The following is a 19,666-nucleotide window of genomic DNA, read 5'->3' as shown; positions in this document are numbered from 1 at the left end:
TATATAGCGCGAATTAAAATGTTATTTAAATTATGCGCCAGCCATAGCTCGTTTCTATATCTATTTGTGCTATTTGCAGCTGATGACTGATTGTGACTTACGCGAAGCTCAAGTGCCTAACATATTTATCAATAGGCTTTAGTTTCGGCTTACTGGACTTATAACAATTTGAGTCATATTGCTCTATAGACATGACATAATTAGGCAAAGCCTTTAGAAAAGTTTTAAGCAAACAAATAAAAGCTACAATAAATATAGAAACTTATTGCAGTGACATATTGTGGTCCTAATCATAGCTGCTAGTATTAGTAATTTAATTGATTTTTACTTAAAAAATTAGTAAATTTCGTTTTACTTAATTACTAATTGATTACAGTTGCAAATAATCACAAAATAATTCGGGATTATTATAAATTATGCAAACTAATGAAAAATAATGCGGAGATTGAATATTAATTTATTTTGAACATTATAAAAATGACTAAATTAACTCAAAAATAAGTAACAAAAAATATATATTAAAAATTATTGAATTTGAAGTAATTTGAAAATAATTCTGAATTATTTCTGAACAGTCGCGAATTATTTTTAAATTTTGATGAGTAAGCAATATTTTTCTTTGAGTTACAAAATTATTTATAAATATAAAAAATGTGCTAAAAATAAATTAAAATAAAATAATAATTGAAAATGCTACAACTTTAAAACAATGATTTTCAATTATTTATAATACCCAAATATTGTTAGCATAAATATTAAATTTAAAATAAATTTCTTTATTTCGTGAATTATTTATTCTAATAAACTTAGTTATTATATATTCGCTTTGAGGTTATTAATGCTGCACCTGCCTTATTGAGTTGTTAAGCAAACAACATTTATAACTTAGCCTTGGAAATTAATTTTATGACCATATATCATTTAATCCCCCTCATATACAATTAGAAACTCCGAGGAAGGCTTCCCTGCTGCGAATTACAGTCACCACAACTGCTCCCTGCTCCCTGCTACTCCCAACCCCCCACATTCCCCTTGCCGTTGCATGTGGCACAAACAAGTCTCATTAGCTGTTGCATTCGATGACGCCGAACAAGCCACTTAATTTAAATTTAAATGTTTACTTCTCGCTTTGCGTGTGGGTTCAAGCATTTTACTTTCAATGCGCACACGCTCTCGCTCACTCACTCTCTCTCTCTCGCTCGCTCGCTCGCTCTTGTGTCGCTGTCAGTAGATGCCAAGATTTATTTTCGGTATTCCATGGGCGACTAAAATGCGCTGTCAGCACAGCAGTTGCTGCCATACCTCATGCTATCGTGCCCGTCCAGTCCCGTCCCGTCCTTTTACATAGCGACAGCTACATTAGGTTCTCCTCCTCGCATCGCATCGCATCGATGTGTTCACCTATCTCTTGCTCGTTTGGTATTGAACCTCATCGTCCCCGGGGGCACTTGGGGAAGTTCCCGCTCGTTGCACATGACACCCGAAATTGATGCGCCGCTTGCTGTTGGGCCCAGCCCACATTAATTAGACAAAATATTGACAAACTGATGTGTGTGCAAGATTTAAGAGCGCAGCAAGTTGCTGCCCGAACAAGTGAATGTTTCAAAATGATTTAAGCAACACAAAAGCGAATCAACATATTTTAAAGAATTTCTTTGCATTTAAGTTTGTCAAAAATTAAGCGATTTTCAAATTTTAAAATTATTGTTTTAGGTTGAATTTGCAAAATCAATTAAATAATAAAAATCAAACAAACAAAAAATTTGAAACTTTCAAAAAGTTCAGCAATACAATTAATTTTTATAAAACTTAAATTACTTAAAAATGGGTCAGGGCTGATTTTAAAGAATTTTTTGCATTAACGTTGTAAAATTTAAGCGACTTTCAAATTTATATTTTAAGTTTAAGTTTTGAAAAAATTTTTAACTTTTGAAATTCTTAAAAAAAAACAGAAATTCCAATAAAAAAAAATTAAAAAAAACAATTCAGTTTCTAAAACTTAAATTATTTCAAAACGCTTTATGGCGGATAATATATTGAAAACTATAACTTAAAGTTTTTGCATAATTTTTTCCAAGATTTTGCTAAACTAATATTGATCAATTCAAAAAACAAAACCCCAAGTTTTATATATTTTATTTAATTTTTAAATGCCATTTATCATGGTCAATAGCAAACTGTCGACGCACATTTGCATCATATTCCCGTTTCCAGTACGACAAGTCTTCAGTGGAGCAAAGACCGTAGGTGCCAATGCGATAGTCAGTCTGAAAATTCTGTGGCACGTCCAGTTCCGGTTGCTGTGCCTGCCTCAAGCCAACTGCCACATTTTTTTTCTTGCGCTCAATTTTAAAAGCCACAAAGCATAGCGAACTGGCCAAAATTAAACGCAATGCATAGCTCACATTTTCATTGCAATATAGACAGCGTAGCAGCTGGCCAAGCAGCAGATCCCACAGAAATTTGAGCGCCAGAAATTGCAGCACTAAACACTCTGTCATCTTGTAGGCCATATGAAGCACATTCAGCTTCTGCGGCTGTGGCGCCATAATCAGCAACAGCAACCCACAAATGAACAAGGCGGAGCTTAGATTGGGTCTATGGCTTTGCAGTGACGGCAGATCACATCCAAAATGCAGCATGAAGGCCATGCTAAGTGTTAACACATATAAATACTGAAAGCTGGCAGCGCTAAATTTCGTCATTATAGTCTAAAAATGAACGCACTGAATTTTAAAAGCAATAACTAAGTTTCAATTGTATATTTACATGTTTTATTTTCTAAAAAATTGTCTCCAAAATTGTTATAATATGCTCTATAACTTTGTCAACTATTTTAAAATTTTCTAATGGCTTTTCGATTCGAGTTTGTCTTGATAAATAAAAAGTTGTTTGCTTAGTTTAAAATTTGTAGACTACATAAAAACTTCAGTACTCTTTAAAGTGAAGAAAATCGCAAAATAATAAATTTCCATTAAACATTTTTTAATTTACAAATCCTAAAAATTCTTTGAAATGCTTTAAGAGGCTTTTAGCGGCTGAAAACAAATTTTCGAAATTTCCCTATAAATTATATATTATTATATTATAAATTGAGCGTAAATTCTTGGGTATTTAATCTTTAAACAGAAACAAAAAATTGGCCTATGGCAGCAGATAATCAAATTAAAGAAAATTGAGCGTGTGATTAGTTTTAAAACATTAATTTCCCATTTCTTGTATAATTTTTTGAATAAATTGATTTTTAGCTTAGTTTTTTATATTTTTATTGCATTTAACGGAATTTGAAGATGCATTTAAACTATTGCTGGTGTTTTAATTAACGGCAAGTATTTCACTCAAGCAGCTTTTTGGTTATTTCTCATGCATTTCTTTAGCGGATTGAAGCGAATGGCAAAGTGAAACATTGCGCCAAATCGATTGCGATTACGATGGCCAGTGACTTGAGCTAAAATAAGTTAAAAGATATTAATGCAAATATACGAACATTAGAGCAATAAAATTACCTGTGCTACGTTTCTTTAAAAAATAATAGTCTTCAATATCTGTATCGTAATCTTGTTCGTGAATTGACTTGACTGACTGCTTCGACTTGATTTTTGAACGTCCGCAACGTTTTTCAGGTATGGACTCTGTGAAGAAAAAGAAGAAAAAGTTTTTTTGAGGTTTTCTTTTTGAAATTTCTGGTGTTTTTTGGTTACTCTGACGCGCACAGCTTTCCGTAGTTTTCTTTAGCATGGACCAGGACTTTTGCAATACATTTCCCTCGAGTATCAGTCGCTCATAATCTTTCAGCAGTTTGCGCACATCGACGCCCACCAGCTCCTCCGGCATCTGCAGATCACTAAACTGTTTCGATGACTGCCGCAAATCCTCAAAGCGTTGTATCAACTGCTTAATGCTGCCAACGCGTTCGCCCGTATCGACCACAACAGTTGGCACCTGCACCTGTGCAGCTGGCGGCGCCGCTACCACCACTACTGTTGGCCCCACCGCCAACGGACTCGCCGTGCTTATGTCCCGCAACATTTCGGCCGTCTGCTCCATGAAAGTTTCCTGACGCATGCGCAACTCTTTCAGACGCTGCTTCAGCTCATCGAGATACGCCAATTGCTGAGTGGTGGGCTGCTTGGATGCCATACTGCCGTTAATCTCAATTTACTGCACTGGGTTTAGCCAAACATTTGTGTTCCAATTATGTCTGTGTGTGTGATGTTTGTATATGGAATTTAAAATTTTGAAAAACTATTGAGCTGAGCAAGTATAATTTATAACAAATCTTAACATTTCATTAAGCAACTTATATTGTTTATTTAATTTGTTTATATATTACTTTGACTGCTCATAGTTTTGCTTAAAAAAACAAACATTCGCTCAATTAGTTAAAGTATAAGGTTTTTAAATATAAAGATATAATGAGATTATATCAATAATAATAATAATTGAAACCCATTGACATCATTTTTATTATATTTTTAATTATTTATATGCTTTTTGCACTTAAATAGATATTTCGTATTTTTTAATATATTTATTATTTATTAAAATAATCTCGATTAACCTGAAATATTTGAAAAATAGTTGAAATAATCTAGACAAATATTTTCTATATTACAGACTTTTGTTTTGAATGCTTTAATAATTGAACATGATCATTAAATAAATGACCACAGCTAAAAATATTTGTAATTTAATAATAGTTAAATTAAATTCAAAACTAGAAATATTTACAATTACTAATAATTAATTATACAGGAATTCTATAATTTATACATTATACTTGTTTATAATTTATACTTGTTTTATTCTTAACAGATTGAAATTTTGTTTACAATTCGCAACTTGTTTGATTAAATAGTATGAGCTAACAATCATAAACTGTCAATTGAATATTCTTACTCTATTAAATTATAAATTAAAAGCTGCATACATATATTTGATTTGCTGAAAGTATTTTATACATTTCTTACAGTTACTTTACAAGATGAAGATTTTTAAGCCTTCATTCCTTTTTTAACGTATTTACAAATACATTTTGCAATCTTTTTGTTACTATAATTTATTATTTATGTTACTTACGTAACAATTTAAAGATCAGTTAAAAGAGCATACAATTATCGCTCTGAGCAAACAGCGTCTTATTTTTTTTTTGCTCATTTCTCTTAGTCTCACTGCCATTTAAATTGAGATATCGCATGGAATTCGAATTGGCGAGTAAGTTGTTACCGTCGTTGGCTGAAATTGCGGTAACAAAGCCGCGTTTATTTTTTATTATTTTCGCTGCTTTTCATAGGCGTTTTACACAGATATATCCCAATGTCTATCTATTGATGAGGCCTTAAACGTCTGTGCGGCTGAATTGGGGGTAAATGGGAGTTTTATGAAGCCGTTGGTTGGAAACGTGCTGCTGCCACCGCCAATGGTTGCCGCCTACCACACAGCAAGAATTCCAAAGGCAACAACGGCCGATGGACTGCTGTTGATTTCACCTGAGGTGGTGACTCAAGAAAACAAAAAAACAAAGAAAAGGAAAACTTGCGGCTCGGTGCGCTTTGCAATTGTTTCATATTTTAATGCCTTTTGAGTTGAGCAAGAGGCGTGCTACGACACGATTCTCTTTGTCGATAACCAGTGTTTTTTATGTGCCGACCCAAACGATCGCGCGCTGCTGAGTCCAGAGACCCCGCAGCCCCATCGTTTAGGCCAAGGAAGTAAAAATTATTATAGGGCAACTAAGTTGATTTTTGATTTATGTGCACATTTGTTGTTCCGAGCAGTGTTGCTATTTATGACTTGGCATATATTATAAGTTATAGCTTACAACATGCCATAAGTAGTAGCCAACAATGCACTTCGAAATGGAGTTGGAATTGGAGTTGCAGTTTAAAGTGTTGCTGCTGCCACAAAGCCTTAAATTAAAAACACGCTTTGCATTTGTTAATTAGCTAATTAACTAACTACAGTGTTAACTAACTTCGATTTCTTGTTTGCTATACTAAAAGATGTTACAACAACAAACCAACTGAATATCAAATAAATCTATAGCGTTCACTTTTCTTTTGAATTAATTATTTAAATAAACAAATATTATAGAAAAGGATATTTTTGAAACACCTATATCTATATAACATATCTATATAATTTAATAATATCCAACAATATTTTAAAAATATTTATTTTAGTAATAAAACATATTTTTTAATACCATACAAAATTAAAAAACTTCCAACTTTGAAGTTGCCAACTTTCGTTATAATAATGAGAATTTTATCAACATCTTTATATAGTCTTCGACATAATTAAAAAAATATTTTCTCAAATTAAAACAATGTAATTAATGAATTAAATAATTGGTTTTCATATTTTAAATAAAGGAAAATTGTGTTCTACACATACAAACATTTACTTTTTTTTATATTTTTTGTATATTTATGTAAGATTTATTTAACTTTAATACTGTATTAAATACAGTGTATTTATATTTGATATTTTCTCAAAGTGTTATCCAAATTTATTGTAGATTTTTAAAAAAAATTCTAATTAAAATAAATATAAAACTTGCTAAATTGTCAGGGAATTATATTTTTACATATTATTATTATTATTATTTTATTTCGTCAAAATTTATTGATAAATATTTTTATTCAACAGGAATCTATTTATTTGGCTTTGGTAAGTCTCACTTTTATTCGAGTTTTCATTCAAATTCCCTATAGCTCTATCAAGCAACAATAATTGCTGACAACTTAGTTAGATTTTTAACTGAAGCTTCGTTGCAATAATTTTTTAATGCCATTGCCAATTACTAAACAAATTCTAATTTACGAACGTCTCTGCTGTATCCAGAGCTATGCATAAGTCAAATTCAATGCATTATTTTTGAGATTGTGCTGATTGAAATGACGTTTCTGCGAACAGCTTCATTTGCCACGAGATCCAATAATGCCCTGTGGTCAGAGTCGGAGCTATGGCGGTAACAAGCCGAAGAATATAGAATACCCCTTAACCCAATATCCGCTTGTAGTCATAATTTTTGCGCTTCCACTGGCCTGGCCGTAAAAAAAGCAACAAGACTTGCTCGTAAATTTGTTGCAAGCAAGGCAAAACTATATATATAGTATATTGGGTCTTGAACGCTTTGGTAGATCTTGTCTGCCCCCACGATGCGAAACAGCGCGTATTTTATTATGAATTGCTCTTAACGATGTTCCATTTTTCATGTGCGCGCATTCTCCAAAAGACTTTGCCTGCTGCACTGCTGTAGAGCCAAAGCGGTCTTGTTTGCATGGACAGCGGGCTCAGGGCCCTAGTTGCAGTTCCAGTCACAGTTCCTGTACCCCTGGGGAGTTTGGTTCGTGCAAGTGAATGAATAATTGCAGCTGGGTGTTGTAAGCAGAGTAGAGAGAGAGAGATAACAAGAGAAATAGTGAGAGAGAGAGAGAGAGAGAGTCACTTCAATTATGAGTTGCGCTTCGGGCGATGTTTTTATACACTTTGACATTTTTATAAAAAATGTAAAAGGGTATCATGGCGATATGGATAAGGAGGCGTGGCATATTCCATAAAGATATATTTCCTTGATCAGCAAGACGAACTGAGTCGATATAGCCAAATTCGACTGTTCGTTCGTCTGTATGAGCAACAAGAACTCAGAGACTATAAGAACTATATCAACCAAATTTCGTATAAGTTCTCCTATATCCAAAGCAATTTCTTTATGTTTTTAAAAAAAATTTTAATGCTCGCATACGCCGCAATTAAAAAAATTATTTACGCCCACTAAAAAATGGGAAAATTTTGAATTAAATTGCATCTATCTTGCTATCGATCAATACTGAAGATGCGTTTATTTGCTTCTCTTCTCAAAGTGTATATAAAAGTTAACTGCATTCAACTTTTATGCGTCTACTTGTTTTTTTTGCGGAGCCATGGAAAAAGAGTTATCACTTGAGAGTTGACAAGGTAAAACGAAATTAATACGCCTGCCTTCTAAGTTGAATTTGAATTTTTGGTAAGCATAATATTCCCTTTTTGCAAATCCAATTTCCTATAGCATTCAGCTTTCAGTTCAGACAAAAGAAGCCGTAGCGAGTCGTGAGTTAAGGAGTGCGGCGGCAAACACTCCACACTTGTCATCAGCGGCTCTCTACTGATTGTCTTTAAGCCTCAATGCTGGGTAGGGCAACCAGAGCCAGTCCCCCAGACCCCAGGTATGCATGTTTGTATGTAAGTGAAAACGGAACGAGCTTTTGTGGAGTTGGCGGCGGCGGCGGCTGAAGCGATACTCACGCTTATGCTCACAAATCATAAATTGCCGCTTTAAAATTTATCTTCAATTTTCGAGACCCCATGTGGTGCTTAGCGAATGGTGTTTTGAAATTTATTGCTGCATTTGCAATAAATATTGTCAGTTGAGTTCAACCAGCCAGCCAGCCAACCAGCTAAAGAGAGAGATAGAGATAGAGCTTTGCAGCTGTTGTTGCTTCGCTGTTTTTTTTTTTGTAATGCTGTAACGCCTCTCACACTTTATACTACATCCCATCCATGCCACATTGCATCTTGTTTTGCTCTCCTCTGTGCACTGTTTATTGTTTTTGTGAATATTAATGTGAGTTGATTGCGCGGGCCAAAAGCGTTCGGGGGCGCTCTGCTCTGCTCTGCTGCTTTAAGCCGCAAAGCAGCTCTTCCTCTAGTAGTTAGCAGCTGCCATCAAGTGGTTAATTTACAGCGCGAGAAATTAATTGCCAAATGGGTGTCGAGCCCCACAATTTGTGTGTGTCTGTGTGTGGGGGTGTCTTTGCGATTTTTATTGTGATTTCTCGACATTACCGCTTGTCATTTATTTATGGCTCTGTTCGAAGCTTTTTGCCAACTTTATTTTCAGGCTTGTTTGGGGCGGTAGTTGAGTTTTGCCGAAATATATGCAATAGCTATTAACTGGAAATAATAAATATATTCAAATTATAAAAGCAAAAGTATACGATATTTGTTTATTGAATGTGATGATCGTTTTCTATACCTTAAATTTTTGTGGTACGATCGTACGATTGCCTTTTTTTAATTGATATATTATATTTTCTTTTTAATTTTTGCAGACTATTTTGTGTAATAAAATGTGTAATATTCAAATTAAATTTTACGATGATTTTATTTTGATCATTTTTACGATATTTCATTGACTTAGGATATGCAGGCTGTAAATTATATTTATAGAAAATTTAAGTCTCTAATGATAAATATTTTTGTAAAATTCACTATTACGATATTCAAGTTGAATATTTAAATATAATTTTAAATTATCTTCCTGATTTTTTACGATATTTCTTTTTTACGATATTCGGTTTCTAAACAGAATATATTAAATTTAACGATATTCTGTTCTTTTATTTAATCTAATACATATATTTTAATAGTAGCTCTAATGATATTTTTTTGCAATATTTCGTCATGGAGTATCAGATGTTACGATATTCAGTCTTACTATAATTTAGTACGATATTCAAATTTAATTTTAAAAGTACATATCGATTTATCTACCTGATTTTGACGATCTTTAATTGCCTTACAATATTCGGTTTCATTTTTCTCTTTAATTTTATCGGTTCCAATTTTGTCTTATGATATTTAAGTACGATGATTGTAGCTTAAAGTTTTTTACGATATTCAATTCCTAAACAAGCATCTACAAAATTTACATATTTTTCTCTTTTGTTTTACCACTCAAACTAACTTTGCCTAAAACGACAAAAAGTTTAATATTTTGCCACACGCCCCACTTGCATGTCCAGCAATATGGATGTATCTATCAATCAATTTATATAGCAAAAATGTAATCCTGGCAACCTCAACGCCTGCAACGCCTTTTTTATCGTATGTGTGTGTGTGTGTGTGTGTGAGTGTGAGTTAGTGTCGCCCCAATTTGTTTGTGCTGCTGTCAAGATGCGAAAGCAAAGTCCACCTACCAATGCTGCATATCAATTCAGAGAGAGGCCCTGGCAGTCAGACACCTATTCGATCCGTTGAAGCATGTGACAGGCGGCGAGCAGAGCTCATCAATCTCGTGTCAGGGCTAAACGAAAAATATGCAATGCTCACGTTGCGGCCAAAAGCGAGCATCGATAAACCGACAAACCATGAAAACAACAAACACACACAGACACGAACACAAATTAAAAGCCAAACACAGGAACCCTCGAACCCTTTGCGGCCTAACCACACACATACAGTAAATATTCTAGACGAGCACACCTCTATGCATGTATTGGTGAGCAGAAGGGGTTGCCAATAACAGGAACAACAACAACAACAGCAAAATTAGAAAGTATGTGTTGACAGCAGTCATCAATCAAGCAACACAACTTTTGACATGTCAAATGAACGAACTAACACATAAATTACAATACAAAAACCACACACACACACACACAGAAAAAAAAAGCAACAACAATGTTGTAAGCAGAGCATATGGTAACCGACTCAGATCAGGGATATGGGTACATGGTATAAACAAAATGCCAGTAGCCAGCAACATGTCAAAAGCAGCAATTGAAAAATCAATTTCAACGTGTGTGTCTCTCTCTCTCTCTCTCTCTCTCTCTCTCTCTCTTTGTTCCTCTCTTTCTGTAGCTCTCTAAAGACTTCAGCACACATATACTTACGGCTATTACATTTATGATAAGACTCAAGTAAATGATTTCTATTTAGTTTGGGCTAAAGTAAATATATACATCATTTAGTTTATACACCATGCACACACTATAAATTTGTTATATATTTATTTTAGATCTACAGTAGCACTTACCTATCAGCATTTGTCTACAATGATCGAGTATATGTACATATATGTTTTAAAAGGTCACGATCGAGGCTATTTTCAACAATGTGAACTTGGGTTTTTGCTTTCCCGTAACAGCTATAAAATGAATTGCATAAATTAATTCTATTAGATTAATAATAATAAATATTAACTTATAACTGAATTATTTCAAACGAGACATTAAAAAAATCTAAAGAAGGTAAAAATTAACAAATATGTGATTTTTAACTTGTGAACTCTAGTTTTTGGTAAAGAAAAAAAAGATTAGGTTGCAATAAACTATTTTGAAATATATTCAAATTCATTTAAATTATTTTCTTAATTATTTATTTATATTTCTAAGATGGAGAATATTTTAAAAACTAGTTAAAACTTTGTAAAAATTATTCGATATTCTAACATTTTTAGCAGCCGAATCAGTTCAACAATTACATTCAAATATTTTAGCTACTTTTAACCTAACTATAGGTACTCATTTTTAAATTACTCTTTTAATTAACAATTTCTTTTAATATTTTATTTAAGCTTGCTACAATTCGAAATTATATTTTTGTATAAACTACTGCACTTGTCGATTGTCGCGTTGCAAGTTTGTCAATCTGAAATATTTTGTTGGCAGTCATCAGGTGCAATTGCAAACAGTGCAAAGTCCACGGAGACTCTGTGCGCATTTTGGCACGACACTAGACAAAAGTCGAATGAAAGAAGAAACTTTTTCTTTTATATGTTGAGTTGATGGGTTGGAAGCGACGAAAACGCGCAAGCAATGCGACAACTGAAATCTCTTGCAATTAAGAACTGTCAGCGAGTCTTTTGTAAACAGCAGATTTTTGAAATTGCAAACAAATTCTTGCGACAGGCAGACAAAGCAATTTAACGCCAGCTCGCTTAGTCTTAGCTATTTATATTAGTCTTTAGTGGTGTGATTAAAAATAATTAATGCTCAGATCGGTATTGGTAATGAAAATGAGTGATATGTTGATCGGGGCCGAGAGATAAAGCCGGAAGTGTTTGAAGCTTTGAATGCATAATCATGACAGGCAGGGGCAATTTATAATACAAAACTTGCAGACGTCGAGGGCGAGAGGGCCAGAGCATAATTAATATTGAAGAGCTCTTCGCTGGATGCCGGCACGTTCACAAATACTAAACATATACTCGTATGTATCCTCGCCTCGTTCGTCCTGTTGCGCTTCATCAGCGATTCTGATCAGATAACATTGGCACATCACATCAGAGAGACGACGACGACGACGGCGTGCAAAAATTATTATTCATTGAATTTGTGATAAATGTGACAGGGCCCAACAGGCTGCCAACAAGCGAGTGACTGCTCATACTCTAAACTCTCTACGTCTCGTTGCCAACATTGAATTTCAAGTTACAGGCCAACCAACAAAATGTGGCTGCAACAGAGAGAGAGGGAGAGGGCGGGGGAGAGGGCGCATCGAAACTGTCAAAAATTTGTTGCAAAAGATATTATCTGTGCCTGGTGCTTGGCTCTGGGGTTTGAGGCAGCTGGCTGACGACTGCTTTTTCGCCAGAGCTCATCAATAACAACAACGACAGCAAACGCAGGAGACGACGACGATGATGATGATGATGATGATGATGATGACGACCATGATCGATGATTGGCCTTTTTTGTTGCGGCATACACTGACGCTGAGTGACGAGTGCAACACACAAACTAGCAGACCATATGTGCTCTTGGCAACTGTGACCACACCCATTGACAGGCACAGACAGACGAGCGGATGGACAGACGTTGGAGTCAGTGGGACAGCGACGGGCAACAATTATTTGCGGAGAATCACAACACCACACGAAATGCTTCCATGGAATATTGCCCACTTGATTGATGGGCTCAATAAATTGCACAACGAGTGCATTGCAACTCGACTGCTCATCTGTGTGTGCCTGTGTGTGTGTGTCGAGTGACAGTTGCTGTTGATGCCAGTTGCCTCTCTCTGTCAAAGTATCAAAGTAGAGCAACGACATGCGAGCAAGAAAGACAATTTTTGATGCAATTAGCTGCAAACACTTCTCAAAACGAACACGAAGAGTGGAAAATATGCAACTAGCAAATACTCTTACAAGTTTGAAAGAATGTGAAAGTGTAACTCTTATCTATTCTGAGTTTAAAAACCTTAAATATTATTTTAAATAAAAATAGTTTGAATGTCAAGAAAGTGAATGGATGTGTTTCCGAATGGATTTTTCGAGCAGATCCCGAATCCGTCGACAAAATTTGCCGATCCATGTGATGGATTCAGGTTAAAACAGAATATACTAAAATATTACCTTGAAGCGCATTTTTTATCTATACTTGAATGCAAGAATTAAAGTGATGATATGTTATACATGCTTTCCCAGACCATTAGCTTGCTGTACTCGGGCAGAGCTATGATCCCCACATAATCGGAGATGTTGACAACGCGTTGGGGCTGTGATCGCTGCGCGGGTTGCCAGTTCAAGTGTTTGATCTCAGGACAGTTTGGGCTGGAATTCCTGGCAAAAGCAGTGAAAATGCCAATCATTCGTTGTATAGTGCGAAATTCATTTGATGCTCTATCCAATTTCCAGCCACGAAAGCTACCGAATATATAGGACAGATCATCGGCATGGCATACGCCCTGCTTGATGTAATCTCCACAAAACTTTTTACGATACAAATTAAACTCCGGCGAATCGTAGGCGAAACGATAGAAATATGTGGGAGCCGTAGCATAGTTCAAACGTGCATTCAAAGATCGGAATGTGCCGTGCCAGAACATGGTAAAGGAGTAGTACTGAACATAATATAATAAAAATTGTCTAAGTTGTTAAATTCATCCTGTTTCAGGATTAAAATGTCTTCTCTCGTAGTTTCGGAGATGTAGACTTCTTTTTCCCTACTATTGATTGGAAATGATCGTCTTTCCAATTCTAATTGAGATCTATTTGTGTATTATAATTAGGATAAACTATTCTATATAGTCAGTCAGAGTTCGCCTAGACAGAATCAAGAAAATCCGAGATTATCCGTATTTTGACAATGTTTTGGATTGAATTCGTACTCCTATGCTACTTACATCCAAGAAATTGATAATCTTCTTGTAGTGGGTATCATTATCTATAAAATGCGTTTCGATTAGCTTTTGAGGGTACTTCTTGGTCTGCTCGTCTGTGCTTTGGAGGCGCACCTGGTAAGGCGTTAATAGCTGTGGCTGCTGCTCAACCATGTCCAAGATCTCAGGCTATGCCTTTTGCAATGGATACATGAACAGACCCTCGAAGGAGGTGCCCCCCAACATCACGGGTATATCATGCGACCACGCCTCGCGCACCATCTGCTCTGGTGGTTTGGGTATGACACAGTCCTCGCCCACATATGTCTCGATAGTGGGTGCAAAGTCGAAGCAATGATCCTTATGCCTTTCCGCCTCAGTCAGCAGACTGTGGCCAATGAGCTGCTGTGGCGGCAATTTGTGTAGATGGTCAAACACCTGGTTATCGATGTTGTCACCCTTGTAGCCTGTGCGCTGAGCCAAGCGATAGCCACGATCTGCTTGCGGCGTATCCGACCAGAAGCTTAGCATATCACCGGACATGGGTATCGCTTTGTGGAATAATCCACGTGTCTGTTTCGTGCTCATCATATAATGAGTGCAACACGATCCGGAGCTATTTCCAAATAATGTTATGTTGTTGCTATCGCCATTAAAGTAGGAAATGTATTGCTTGACCCATTTCAGCGCTAGAATTTGATCCTTTAGTCCTGCATTGCCCGGCACCTGCAAGCTCCGATCCTTAAGACTTAGAAAACCTGCAAGACAGTTGAAAGCAACTACAAACTCGATCTATGAGCTGTGCCTTACCCAAAGCGCCCAAATGATAGTTCAACGTCACCAGTATCACATCCTTAATCATGAAATAGTCCGGTGCATAAAGTCGTACGAGTCGCTTCAAACTGTTTCAAAATGCCCGCCATAATAAACCATAACTGGCAATGGCTCAGCCGATTGCAGTTAACATAGAAATGGAAAAATTAATAAAACTTATCGAGGAATTGTTGCAGTTACCTTTTTGGCAAACACATTGAGATACAAGCAGTCCAAGCTGCCAAAGAAAATTCAAGGCAGCAGTTTCAGCAAAAAACGTTTAAATTTTGGGCTTTACCTTTGCGACATAATTGGATTGAAGAAGACGACTGGACCGACTGTAAAGTGCTTTTTATACCAACTTAAAATCTCCTTATATCTAACTAGCATAAACTGGCTAGACATTGTGTTCAAGATAAGATGTGATAAGAAATCGAAATTTAGATAAAACAGCTCGGATAAAAGACACGTGCGGTTCTTATATCTGTTCTAATAAAATTTTTAGCACTTTAGGTTTGAGCATATAGCTAGCTAATAAAAAATAAATAAATTTTAAAATCCATACAATATGAGCTTAAGTTAGGTTTTTTTACAGACTTTATTTTGACTTTAGCTCTTACCCAATTTTTGACTAATTTAAATAAATCTGTTATTTATAAATTTAAACGTATTCTTTTTCCCGATTTAAAGAAACGTTTTAAATTCATACGATCTTCTAAATGTTAATTAGCTAAAATCTTTTTTTATCCTACATTTTATGCTAGCGTCAACAATAACAATAACTATATTTTTATAAATCACATAAAGCTATAATAATTTTGAGACCCCCAAATATTTTGTTTACAATTGCAAATACCACAATTTCGAATGATTAATGCTTAAAATATAAAGGAATCACTTGAACTTCTTCTTTCAATTTTCTTTTGGTCTGATTTCGTTTCTTCACACACAAATTGTTGTGTTAATCTCATTTGATTTGTCATTTTCACGTGACGTGATTTTCTTGCACGGCCGCTGCTCATGTACGAAAGTATCTTATGCCCACTGTGATGTATGAGAAACAAATGTTTTCATGACATATTTATTTGTTTAATGAGACAGTGAATAATTAGTGGGATATATAACCGAAATAAACATGCAGAGAGTAAAAGGAAGCGGAGTATGAATAGCGCATGTAATTTTTATCAGGCTTTAGATGATAGAACAACAGCTGACCATAAACATACATAATTATAAATTATGATTGACGAATGGGTAATTAGTAAGCCGTACCCTCCATACAGCCCGAACATCAGTTGGCCATAGCTAATACTTATATCAGCAAAATATATATTTTTGCTGCGCTGCTCTGCTCTGGTTATTACCAGCTGACAGGCAGTGCTCAAAATGAAGAGTTTAGATTGATGGTAGCAGCACACATCAGTCACGCAAATCTCGAAACAGTCGCACACAGCATTATGTATACACTGCAAAAAAGTCTGAACACTTTGCCAGCTTAATTGCTTTGCTATGCAGTTTATAAAATTTTAATAAACTGCGCTTCACTGCATTGTGGCAACTGCTTTAGTAGTCTATCCTACTCTCTTCTTCTCTCTTACTCTTCGCTTGTTGACATGTCACTAATTTCAGCTTCTTCAACTTATTTTCCTCTTCTGTTTTTTTTTTTTGACTCAACGATGATTGATGAGTTTTGTTGTACCCTTTCCGCTAGCTACATAGATTTTTATACTATGTCATTTGGGTTTCGCAAACTAGTATTAATCATCCAGCAGTAGATTTCAGCACTGGCATATGATAAATGAGTAAGCATTAATGAGACTTAGTATATATAATTAAACTTATAATCAGGGAACGTATATAATGATTACCACTTAGAATCGACATACAAAAAAAAAGGATAACGTCATATTAATACTTTTTGGATTCTCTATGCGTATTCACCATGATTTTCTGATTTTTGATTTTTTTGATTTTTCCTCACCAATAAGTGAGAGGAATGGTTGCTTAATTTTACAATAACTTATAGATAATCATTACTTTTGAGCAAAAAAAATATAAATCAATAATATGACTATTTTAGATTTTGTATTTTTTCGCTCAAATAAAAAATCGACGTGTAAGATTACAGCTAATGATATGAAAAGCTTTTCCAAGTCTTTTGTCAACTTGTGTCCTTTTTAACCCATCTAAAGGATCTAATTTTTCTTACTTAACCCACCTGCCGCGTGTATTACGCCTAGGACCTTTGTCTGAGCGCCCCTTGACCCACACAAATCAATGTAATGGGGGAGGCCGTTGATCTTCACTAGCGATCAGATGCCCACACCCAGGATGTATGTCCGCTTAGTGCATTTGCCATTGCTGAATTAGTTACCCTTTCGGATGCAAAAGACCCCACGCCCCCCAAAGACGGGGGGGGGGGGGGGGGGGAGGTAAAAAACAAAAAAAAAATTATAAGTAGGTTGAGAGTATTTATGAGGTTTGGGGTCTCATATGTTTAAGGTGGTGTGTTCTCCTTCTTTTTCCGCACGCCGAGATTAGTCATGAAATGCCGCTGACTCCTTTATTCCTTTTGGATGCCCAAAAGAATCAGTATTCACAAATTAATTACATTTTGACTGATCACTGATACTTGTAATTCTTCATCAGCATTAAAAGTTGGCAACATAGCTACCATTAACACTTTATTTGCATACATAATGTTAATTCATGAATATTTATTCCTTGTTTTGTTCATCACGGAAAGGGAATAAAGTATTAGCAATGGCATCATGCAAAACAATGACTGACATCGTGTGTGGTGCTGTTGAATCGCTAGCGAAGATTAACCTAATAATTGATTTTTCTAAATTATTTCAGAGGGAGGGATCGTGGCGTGGCAAAATATAAAAAATGATCCTTTCGATGTGTGATAAAGGACACGTGACAAATATTGGAAAAGCTTTTATAATTAGGCTGTAATCTTACAGTGAGTTTTATTTTTGAGCGAAAAAAATAAAAATCATAATGTTCATTATTTTTGAGTTTAAAATTAAGATGATTTGTTGATTACTTAAATAATGTAAAATTATTTCAAAATGTAATTATAAACAATTTTATTTACAATTATACATGGAAAGTTGCAAATCATGGTGAATATGCATAGATTATACAAAAAGGATTAATAATGACGTTACTTTTTTCTATGTCGATTGTTAAGTGAATGATTATTGTTCCATTTGAAAATCGCCGGACAGCATCATTATGATAGTATCTGGTCCCTTTTGGAAAAAAGGGAACACACTGTTCCCACAACGAGAGAGATTTATCCATATGGGCCAAGTGCTGAAAAAAAAGTATAAGCCCCCTGGCTGATGTAGTTAATACTAGTATGCGCAAAAAAACCCAATGAAAGTATAAATCATGTAGCAAAGCGGACAAGGTAGCAAGATAAACTCATTCAATCATCGTTGAGGTGCAAAAAAGAAAAAAACAGAAGAGGAAATAAGTTGAAGAACGAAATTAGTGACATGTCAACAAGCGACAGACTACAGCACAGCAGAAACCGCCAGTAGGATAGACTACAAAGCAGTGCTGCCACAAATTCAGTGAAGCAGAACACAGTTTAGATTGAAAATTGTATAAACTAGTCATAGCAAAGCAATCTAAGCTGCAAAGTGGTTCAGACCTTATAGCTTTCGCGTCGTCTTTCCCTCTATCAGGGCCTATCTACCCGGTCTTCATTGTCCCCCTACCGTATGCAATTACGGTATGGAACAATGTATTTAGCACATGAGTTTACTCAAATCATAAAACGAACAATTCAACGCAATAAAAATCTCTCTGGTGCGACTAATACCACAATAATGTTATGAACTTCCTTTCTGTGGCGATAGGATTAAAGCTTAGGGGTATCTGCGGAGGGGAAGGGGCGGTAAGTGAGAATGATGATGGGGGAGGAAGAAAAAAAAATTATACGAAGGTTGGGAGGCGTGGCCCGCCCCCCCCCCTAAAAAGTTTGGAGGGCTAGCTCGGGTGAGGGAGCCCCCGTTAAGGGAGGCCCCGGGGCCTTATGTGGGGGTCGTCTATTGTAATTTATATTATCAAATACAAGTTACTAGACGTTGCCAAACCGTTTTAGAGCGAGAATTGACTAAGTAGAGTCGTCACAAGTGTATTATTTGAATATATTTCCATGTTTTGCATCCGAAAAGGGAAAAATTATGCAAGGCACATGCAAACAAGACATACATCCTGTATTGGCATTGTGAGTCGTTCTTATTTCCTGAGATTTTATTTATTCGCTCTATATATTGATTTTTTCTAATTTTCAGAGGGGCGGGAGGTGACAAAGATGTGAACAAATAAAACACGTTGTGTGTTATATATATATATATGTGGCAAAGGATTGGAAAAGTTAATCATTAGGGGCGTAATCTTCCAGTGAGTATTTATTTGAGCGAAAAAAATAAAATCATAAATAACATTAATTATTGGATTATAATGATTTTTGCGAAAATAATGAGTATGTATAAGTTAGTGTAAAAGTAATCAAGGAATAATGGCTGGTGTCATTATCTGTGAGGAAAATCTTGGAAAAAGCAACAATAGATCATATTACGGTAATTAAATAAAACTATATGATTACGGTCCTGCTTTTTACAGTTTTTTTTTTTTTTTTTTTTGGCAATTAGTAAAAGAGCTAACTTTGCTATAATTGTTAGAGAAATACATATTTTAAGTTAAAAGCGTTCAGTATGCTTTATCACTAGAGAGAGACAGCGTTAGTAAATTAAATGACCTGAAAATAAATATATCAAAATCTAACAGACTATTATACGTTGAAGAAAAGAGAAGAGAACTAGATATGGGCTTATAATTCGAACAAAATATTTAAAACCCGAAACGATATTAAAAATTGAAAAAATTTAAGTTTCTGGCCGAATTTCCGCAAAACGGAGCGAAAGTTCGAACCGATGTTAATAAAACTAAAAATATTAATGGTCTT

The 19,666-nt window shown here is 35.2% G+C and overlaps 2 protein-coding genes and 1 pseudogene across 3 annotated transcripts; all 3 read right to left on the bottom strand.

Annotated features, from left to right (window-relative positions):
- Window positions 1–2,121: 2,121 nt before the first annotated feature.
- LOC108604567 lies at window positions 2,122–2,784 on the bottom strand. The gene is made up of 2 exons (XM_017994101.2): window positions 2,770–2,784; window positions 2,122–2,711 (listed from the first exon to the last, which is right to left on the bottom strand). Exon 2 carries the CDS (start codon window positions 2,703–2,705, stop codon window positions 2,136–2,138), a length of 570 nt encoding a protein of 189 aa, XP_017849590.2. The 5' UTR covers window positions 2,706–2,711; window positions 2,770–2,784; the 3' UTR covers window positions 2,122–2,135.
- Window positions 2,785–3,253: 469 nt separating this feature from the next.
- On the bottom strand, window positions 3,254–4,246 carry LOC108603195. Of its 2 annotated transcripts, XM_017991778.2 has the most exons (3): window positions 3,702–4,246; window positions 3,507–3,632; window positions 3,254–3,448 (listed from the first exon to the last, which is right to left on the bottom strand). In XM_017991778.2, exons 1-3 carry the CDS (start codon window positions 4,138–4,140, stop codon window positions 3,339–3,341), a joined length of 675 nt encoding a protein of 224 aa, XP_017847267.1. In that variant the 5' UTR covers window positions 4,141–4,246; the 3' UTR covers window positions 3,254–3,338. The 2 variants fall into 2 exon arrangements, with proteins under 2 accessions (XP_017847267.1, XP_017847275.1); XM_017991786.2 differs by lacking the exon at window positions 3,254–3,448 and having other exon boundaries at window positions 3,541–3,632; window positions 3,714–4,245.
- An 8,912-nt stretch (window positions 4,247–13,158) lies between these two features.
- LOC108594454 lies at window positions 13,159–14,823 on the bottom strand (annotated as a pseudogene).
- Window positions 14,824–19,666: the final 4,843 nt, after the last annotated feature.

The sequence above is a fragment of the Drosophila busckii genome, chromosome 2L, assembly GCF_011750605.1.
Source record: "Drosophila busckii strain San Diego stock center, stock number 13000-0081.31 chromosome 2L, ASM1175060v1, whole genome shotgun sequence".
In the NCBI taxonomy this organism is placed as follows: domain Eukaryota; kingdom Metazoa; phylum Arthropoda; class Insecta; order Diptera; family Drosophilidae; genus Drosophila; species Drosophila busckii.
This window is presented reverse-complemented; position numbering and strand designations above follow the sequence as displayed.